The following is an 8392-nucleotide window of genomic DNA, read 5'->3' on the forward strand; positions in this document are numbered from 1 at the left end:
GAAAGAGTAGAATAAAGAGGGACGGGACATGGGCAATCAAACACCAGGGATGAAAGGGGTGGGACACGAAGGATGATGTAGGAGCAAATGAGGGAGGCGTTGCCCACAAAATCGGATTCGTTACCTGGTGTGCAACAAGCCAATAATTACACATTCGAGAGAGACACTATTTATTTCAGAATTCCGCAAGCCTGGGTGCTCGGTGGTACTCCACAAATCAAGCTCAACCACTAGATTTTCACGAGAGCAGGGAGCCACGGGGAACGATGGGAACAAGGACGCGGCTCAGCCAGGGCACAGCCCGCCCGGAAGCTACTGCGCATCGCGCGCCGGAGCGGCCGCCCCCGCGCGCGTCCCCGCGGGCGCCCCGCCCCGCGCACGCGCAGTGTCGGGGCCGAGGTGGCTTCCGGCGGCGGCGGGGCCGCCCCGCCCTCTCTGCCCCGGGTCGCCATCATGGTACGTGCGGCACGGCCGCCGCTCCGCCGGCCCGGGCCGTTCCCGGGGGGGCTCCCGCCGCGGTTCCACCGCCATCCCACCACCCCGCCGGAGCCCTCCCGCCTGCGCCGCCCTGCGCCGGGCCGGGCGGCGGCGGGGGGAGTCCGTGGCCGCCTCAGCCGCGCCGGGCCGGGGCCGGGACCCGCGTGGGGCGCGTTGTGCGGGAATGGCGGGGCCGGGCTGGGAGCGCTGCGGGGCCGCGGCCCCACTGCTCAGGCGAAGGGGTTTCGTGCTGTTCGAAAGCTTTCCAGTGCCTGAAGGGAACTGATGGGGCAAGACTTTACAACAGCATGGAGTGACAGGGCGGGGGGGGAATGGGTTCAAACTGAAAGAGAGTAGATTTAGATTGGATATTAGGAAAAAATGCTTTACTGTGAGGGTGGTGAGGCACTGCAACAGGTTACCCAGGAAGTTCTTGATGCCCCATCCCTGGCGATGTTCACGGCCAGACTGGACGGGGCCCTGAACAACCTGGTGTAGTGAAAGGTGTCCCTGCGCACGGCAGGGGGTTGGAACTAGATGATCTGTAAGGTACCTTCCAACCCAAACCATTCTACGATTCTTTTGGGAAGATCTTTTAAAGGCTCTGAGAGCCTAGAATCTGTAAATGGCCTTAGGTGTGCTTTCTCTTAATTGTCAATCCCTGCCTGCTCTCTCAGGTGTTCAAGCGCTTCGTGGAGATTGGCAGAGTTGCCTACATCTCCTTCGGGCCACATGCTGGCAAGCTGGTGGCCATCGTGGATGTTATCGACCAAAACAGGGTAAGCTTTGAGTGCTGTGCCTTTATTTCCTCCTTTCTGCCTTGACAGAAGCTTGTATGCTAAGGCAGCATGTATCAATCTTGAAGGAAATTTCCTGTGACCAGTTTTTTCAAAATATAAGCAGTTTACAAAAAGATGAGTTTTAACAGCTGTTGTACTTGAAACTTTGATTAGCAAGTTGTTTTTCACTGACAAGTGATACATTCCCCTGCTGTTTCCTAGAACTGGATAAGGGATGTCAGTTGGACTCCAAAACTTATCAATGGAATTGCATTAATGTATGTGTAAAACAAATGTTTGGGCTAGGGGACTCTTTACTTAATGTTTCTGAAAAAGCTGGAAGAAAAAAAGATAAAGTATGTTATCTTAGTTCTGTGTGCTTTGTTTTAAAGTTTGGTTTGTTTCTTTCCCAAAGACAGGCCTTTAAAATTCTTTCTGTAAAGCTTGGGTTGTATAGGCAAGACTTAATAATCTCCAGTTTTGCCTATGTAACATGTATTTCACTTTTGGATCATTGGTGTCAAGATACTGTTCATACATTATTAGGAAGCTGCTCTCTTATGTCAAATACAATGGGATAACTGCTACAAACCCCACTTTTTTTCCCTTTTTCAGGCACTGGTTGATGGCCCCTGCAGTGGTGTCAGGAGGCAGGCCATGCCCTTCAAGTGCATGCAGCTGACTGACTTCGTTCTTAAGTTCCCACACAGGTGAGTGGTTGGCATTTTTTTGACCTGTGTAAAAAAAATCCTTGTGCCGTCCTTTCATGACTAATTTGTGCGAAGTCTAGAAAAGTTCATACACCAGTGGATTAACAGTAAAAGTTTGTCAGAATGTGGTATCATAGTTGAATATATAGAAGTTTTGATTACTAGTATCAGCTGATAGCTGCTGTTCAGGAGCAAAGGAAGTCACACAGAGGCTCAGGCAGCTCGCAGTGTTCTGTGGGGGGAAGCAGTTGCAGTAAATGCTGTTGCAGCTTTGCCTTTGCTACTGCTTAGGTCACCATCATGCATTAAATAGATTCCCTGCCTGCAGAACTGCACTGGAATTGCAGGATGCTGGACTCACTCTATTCTCTTAAGCTTAGTTACTGTATGAGTTTCTATAATTTAGAAACAAAAGTTGCTGAATTTCTGATCCTGAGGCAGTGCTAGGAATAGTTGCTCATCTGGACAGTGAGGTGGGTTGAGAGCACATCCCAGAGGGTCAGAATCAATGGCAGAGGATCTAGTTGAAGGCTGGTCACTAGTGGTGTCCCCCAGGGTTCAGTACTGGGCCCAGTGTTGTTTAACTTTTCCATCAGTGGCGTGGATGAAGGGGCAGATGCCTTCTCAGCAAGTTCGCTGATGACACAAAGCTGAGAGGAGTGGCTGATACCTTGGAGTGCTGTGCTGCCTTTCAGAAGGACCTCAACAGACTGGAGAAATTGTCACAGAGGAACCCTCTGAAACTCAACAAGGGCAAATGCAGGGTCCTGCACATGGGGAGGAATAACCCCATGTACAGTACACACTGGGGCTGACCAGCTGGGAAGCATCTCTGCAGAGAAGGACCTGGTGGTCCTGGTGGACAACAAGCTGTCCCTGATCCAGCAGTGTGCCCTTGTGGCCAAGAAGGCCAATGGTATCCAGGGGTGCATTAGGAAGAGCATTGTCAGGAGGTCGTGGAGATGATCCTGCCCCTCTGCTCAGCCCTGGTGAGGCCACATCTGGAGACCTGTGTCCAGTTCCGGGCTCCCCAGTAAAAGAGACATGGAGCTCCTGGAGCGGGTCCAGCGAAGGGTGGCAAAGGTGTTTAAGGAATTGGAGCATCTTTCTTAGGAAGAAGGGGTGAGGGAGCTGGGCCTGTTCAGCCTTGAGAAGAGATGACTAAGAGGGACCTCATCAATGTTTGTAAGTATCTGAAGGGAGGTTGTTAAAGGGATGGAGCCAGGCTGTTCTCAGTGGTGCCAAGCAACAGGAAAAGAGGCAACAGGCAGTAACTGATGCACAGGAAGTTCCACCTGAGTATGAGGAAGAACTTCTTTACTGTGTGGGTGACTGCACTGGAACAAGTTGCTCAGAGAGGTTGTGGAATCTCCTTCACTGGAGATACTCAAGAACCATCTGGATATAATCCTGTGCCATGTGCTTTAGGATGACCCTGCTTGAGTAGTGAGGTTGGATGAATGACCCACTGTGGACCCATTCTGTGATTCTGTCAGTTCTAACAAAGCATTTACTCAGCAGAACGTTCTTTATGCCGTAGAAATATATGTGGCATTGACTTAGATGTCTGAAGCAGTATAGAAGTGATGTTCCCTTGTATGAAACTTGATAGGCTGGCATCAGGGAGAACTCTTTTTTTTAATAAAGACTGAATACAATGTTTGACTGTTCCAATGCAGTGCTCGTCAGAAGTGTGTGCGACTTGCTTGGGAGAAGGAAAATATAAACGAAAAATGGTCAGCGACAAGATGGGCAAAGAAGATTGAAGCCCGAGAAAAGGTACAGTGTTTCACTGGATGAGGAATACTGCTCCTGCTCTGTAAAGTTAGGTGCAGTGTGATAGACTGCATGTTTTCAATTGCAGGCTAAGATTAAAGATAAAAAAGGTGTAGTTTTTAAAAGTTTCTGCTACTCACCTTCAAGTTCTTGTATTTTAACAGTAAATGTGGTTTTGTTCGGTCCTTTCTATAACCACCTTTTTTCCTGCACCATTCCTTCCAGGAAAGATGTTAAATAGTGAACTAGCTCAAGTGCAGCTAAACCTAATTTGGAGATGATCAGAATTACTTATGGAATGCTTTGAAAGACTGAATTTTACTACTTGTATATATCAGTTTCATAATTGATTCTTTTCACACAGAAAGCCAAAATGACTGACTTCGATCGCTACAAGGTTATGAAAGCAAAGCTACTACCACCTGTATGTGACTCTGAAGTGACAGCTACAAGCATTAACCCCATAAAGAAGTGGCACTCAAACACTTACCATTTTCTTTGCTTTCATAACCTTGTAGCGATCGAAGTCAGTCATTTTGGCTTTCTGTGTGAAAAGAATCAATTATGAAACTGATATATACAAGTAGTAAAATTCAGTCTTTCAAAGCATTCCATAAGTAATTCTGATCATCTCCAAATTAGGTTTAGCTGCACTTGAGCTAGTTCACTATTTAACATCTTTCCTGGAAGGAATGGTGCAGGAAAAAAGGTGGTTATAGAAAGGACCGAACAAAACCACATTTACTGTTAAAATACAAGAACTTGAAGGTGAGTAGCAGAAACTTTTAAAAACTACACCTTTTTTATCTTTAATCTTAGCCTGCAATTGAAAACATGCAGTCTATCACACTGCACCTAACTTTACAGAGCAGGAGCAGTATTCCTCATCCAGTGAAACACTGTACCTTTTCTCGGGCTTCAATCTTCTTTGCCCATCTTGTCGCTGACCATTTTTCGTTTATATTTTCCTTCTCCCAAGCAAGTCGCACACACTTCTGACGAGCACTGCATTGGAACAGTCAAACATTGTATTCAGTCTTTATTAAAAAAAAGAGTTCTCCCTGATGCCAGCCTATCAAGTTTCATACAAGGGAACATCACTTCTATACTGCTTCAGACATCTAAGTCAATGCCACATATATTTCTACGGCATAAAGAACGTTCTGCTGAGTAAATGCTTTGTTAGAACTGACAGAATCACAGAATGGGTCCACAGTGGGTCATTCATCCAACCTCACTACTCAAGCAGGGTCATCCTAAAGCACATGGCACAGGATTATATCCAGATGGTTCTTGAGTATCTCCAGTGAAGGAGATTCCACAACCTCTCTGAGCAACTTGTTCCAGTGCAGTCACCCACACAGTAAAGAAGTTCTTCCTCATACTCAGGTGGAACTTCCTGTGCATCAGTTACTGCCTGTTGCCTCTTTTCCTGTTGCTTGGCACCACTGAGAACAGCCTGGCTCCATCCCTTTAACAACCTCCCTTCAGATACTTACAAACATTGATGAGGTCCCTCTTAGTCATCTCTTCTCAAGGCTGAACAGGCCCAGCTCCCTCACCCCTTCTTCCTAAGAAAGATGCTCCAATTCCTTAAACACCTTTGCCACCCTTCGCTGGACCCGCTCCAGGAGCTCCATGTCTCTTTTACTGGGGAGCCCGGAACTGGACACAGGTCTCCAGATGTGGCCTCACCAGGGCTGAGCAGAGGGGCAGGATCATCTCCACGACCTCCTGACAATGCTCTTCCTAATGCACCCCTGGATACCATTGGCCTTCTTGGCCACAAGGGCACACTGCTGGATCAGGGACAGCTTGTTGTCCACCAGGACCACCAGGTCCTTCTCTGCAGAGATGCTTCCCAGCTGGTCAGCCCCAGTGTGTACTGTACATGGGGTTATTCCTCCCCATGTGCAGGACCCTGCATTTGCCCTTGTTGAGTTTCAGAGGGTTCCTCTGTGACAATTTCTCCAGTCTGTTGAGGTCCTTCTGAAAGGCAGCACAGCACTCCAAGGTATCAGCCACTCCTCTCAGCTTTGTGTCATCAGCGAACTTGCTGAGAAGGCATCTGCCCCTTCATCCACGCCACTGATGGAAAAGTTAAACAACACTGGGCCCAGTACTGAACCCTGGGGGACACCACTAGTGACCAGCCTTCAACTAGATCCTCTGCCATTGATTCTGACCCTCTGGGATGTGCTCTCAACCCACCTCACTGTCCAGATGAGCAACTATTCCTAGCACTGCCTCAGGATCAGAAATTCAGCAACTTTTGTTTCTAAATTATAGAAACTCATACAGTAACTAAGCTTAAGAGAATAGAGTGAGTCCAGCATCCTGCAATTCCAGTGCAGTTCTGCAGGCAGGGAATCTATTTAATGCATGATGGTGACCTAAGCAGTAGCAAAGGCAAAGCTGCAACAGCATTTACTGCAACTGCTTCCCCCCACAGAACACTGCGAGCTGCCTGAGCCTCTGTGTGACTTCCTTTGCTCCTGAACAGCAGCTATCAGCTGATACTAGTAATCAAAACTTCTATATATTCAACTATGATACCACATTCTGACAAACTTTTACTGTTAATCCACTGGTGTATGAACTTTTCTAGACTTCGCACAAATTAGTCATGAAAGGACGGCACAAGGATTTTTTTTACACAGGTCAAAAAAATGCCAACCACTCACCTGTGTGGGAACTTAAGAACGAAGTCAGTCAGCTGCATGCACTTGAAGGGCATGGCCTGCCTCCTGACACCACTGCAGGGGCCATCAACCAGTGCCTGAAAAAGGGAAAAAAAGTGGGGTTTGTAGCAGTTATCCCATTGTATTTGACATAAGAGAGCAGCTTCCTAATAATGTATGAACAGTATCTTGACACCAATGATCCAAAAGTGAAATACATGTTACATAGGCAAAACTGGAGATTATTAAGTCTTGCCTATACAACCCAAGCTTTACAGAAAGATTTTTAAAGGCCTGTCTTTGGGAAAGAAACAAACCAAACTTTAAAACAAAGCACACAGAACTAAGATAACATACTTTATCTTTTTTTCTTCCAGCTTTTTCAGAAACATTAAGTAAAGAGTCCCCTAGCCCAAACATTTGTTTTACACATACATTAATGCAATTCCATTGATAAGTTTTGGAGTCCAACTGACATCCCTTATCCAGTTCTAGGAAACAGCAGGGGAATGTATCACTTGTCAGTGAAAAACAACTTGCTAATCAAAGTTTCAAGTACAACAGCTGTTAAAACTCATCTTTTTGTAAACTGCTTATATTTTGAAAAAACTGGTCACAGGAAATTTCCTTCAAGATTGATACATGCTGCCTTAGCATACAAGCTTCTGTCAAGGCAGAAAGGAGGAAATAAAGGCACAGCACTCAAAGCTTACCCTGTTTTGGTCGATAACATCCACGATGGCCACCAGCTTGCCAGCATGTGGCCCGAAGGAGATGTAGGCAACTCTGCCAATCTCCACGAAGCGCTTGAACACCTGAGAGAGCAGGCAGGGATTGACAATTAAGAGAAAGCACACCTAAGGCCATTTACAGATTCTAGGCTCTCAGAGCCTTTAAAAGATCTTCCCAAAAGAATCGTAGAATGGTTTGGGTTGGAAGGTACCTTACAGATCATCTAGTTCCAACCCCCTGCCGTGCGCAGGGACACCTTTCACTACACCAGGTTGTTCAGGGCCCCGTCCAGTCTGGCCGTGAACATCGCCAGGGATGGGGCATCAAGAACTTCCTGGGTAACCTGTTGCAGTGCCTCACCACCCTCACAGTAAAGCATTTTTTCCTAATATCCAATCTAAATCTACTCTCTTTCAGTTTGAACCCATTCCCCCCCCGCCCTGTCACTCCATGCTGTTGTAAAGTCTTGCCCCATCAGTTCCCTTCAGGCACTGGAAAGCTTTCGAACAGCACGAAACCCCTTCGCCTGAGCAGTGGGGCCGCGGCCCCGCAGCGCTCCCAGCCCGGCCCCGCCATTCCCGCACAACGCGCCCCACGCGGGTCCCGGCCCCGGCCCGGCGCGGCTGAGGCGGCCACGGACTCCCCCCGCCGCCGCCCGGCCCGGCGCAGGGCGGCGCAGGCGGGAGGGCTCCGGCGGGGTGGTGGGATGGCGGTGGAACCGCGGCGGGAGCCCCCCCGGGAACGGCCCGGGCCGGCGGAGCGGCGGCCGTGCCGCACGTACCATGATGGCGACCCGGGGCAGAGAGGGCGGGGCGGCCCCGCCGCCGCCGGAAGCCACCTCGGCCCCGACACTGCGCGTGCGCGGGGCGGGGCGCCCGCGGGGACGCGCGCGGGGGCGGCCGCTCCGGCGCGCGATGCGCAGTAGCTTCCGGGCGGGCTGTGCCCTGGCTGAGCCGCGTCCTTGTTCCCATCGTTCCCCGTGGCTCCCTGCTCTCGTGAAAATCTAGTGGTTGAGCTTGATTTGTGGAGTACCACCGAGCACCCAGGCTTGCGGAATTCTGAAATAAATAGTGTCTCTCTCGAATGTGTAATTATTGGCTTGTTGCACACCAGGTAACGAATCCGATTTTGTGGGCAACGCCTCCCTCATTTGCTCCTACATCATCCTTCGTGTCCCACCCCTTTCATCCCTGGTGTTTGATTGCCCATGTCCCGTCCCTCTTTATTCTACTCTTTC

General features: G+C 49.0%; 2 protein-coding genes across 2 annotated transcripts; one reads left to right on the forward strand and one right to left on the reverse strand.

Moving 5' to 3' along the window:
• Positions 1–378: 378 nt before the first annotated feature.
• On the forward strand, positions 379–4154 carry LOC113962121 (60S ribosomal protein L14; the record flags this gene model as incomplete). The annotated part of the gene is made up of 5 exons (XM_027672926.1): positions 379–456; positions 1155–1256; positions 1872–1966; positions 3646–3745; positions 4107–4154. Coding segments are annotated over exons 1-5 (348 nt in total), but the record flags the coding sequence as incomplete, so codon positions are not given.
• A 12-nt stretch (positions 4155–4166) lies between these two features.
• Positions 4167–8014, reverse strand: LOC113962120 (60S ribosomal protein L14-like). Its single transcript, XM_027672925.1, has 5 exons — positions 7937–8014; positions 7137–7238; positions 6427–6521; positions 4648–4747; positions 4167–4286 (listed from the first exon to the last, which is right to left on the reverse strand). The coding sequence occupies exons 1-5, from the start codon at positions 7937–7939 to the stop codon at positions 4221–4223; spliced, it is 366 nt and encodes a 121-aa protein (XP_027528726.1). The 5' UTR covers positions 7940–8014; the 3' UTR covers positions 4167–4220.
• Positions 8015–8392: the final 378 nt, after the last annotated feature.

This window comes from Neopelma chrysocephalum, unplaced genomic scaffold, assembly GCF_003984885.1.
Source record: "Neopelma chrysocephalum unplaced genomic scaffold, ASM398488v2 Primary Assembly neopelma1_107555, whole genome shotgun sequence".
Lineage (NCBI taxonomy): Eukaryota > Metazoa > Chordata > Aves > Passeriformes > Pipridae > Neopelma > Neopelma chrysocephalum.

What these genes read in the sequence shown, in the direction of transcription:
- LOC113962120 (XM_027672925.1), bottom strand. An exon ending in ATGTTATCGACCAAAACAGG is followed by an intron (nt 6,522 to 7,136) that starts GTAAGCTTTGAG and finishes TCCCTTTTTCAG; the next exon opens with GCACTGGTTGATGGCCCCTG. An exon ending in AGATTGAAGCCCGAGAAAAG is followed by an intron (nt 4,287 to 4,647) that starts GTACAGTGTTTC and finishes CTTTTCACACAG; the next exon opens with AAAGCCAAAATGACTGACTT.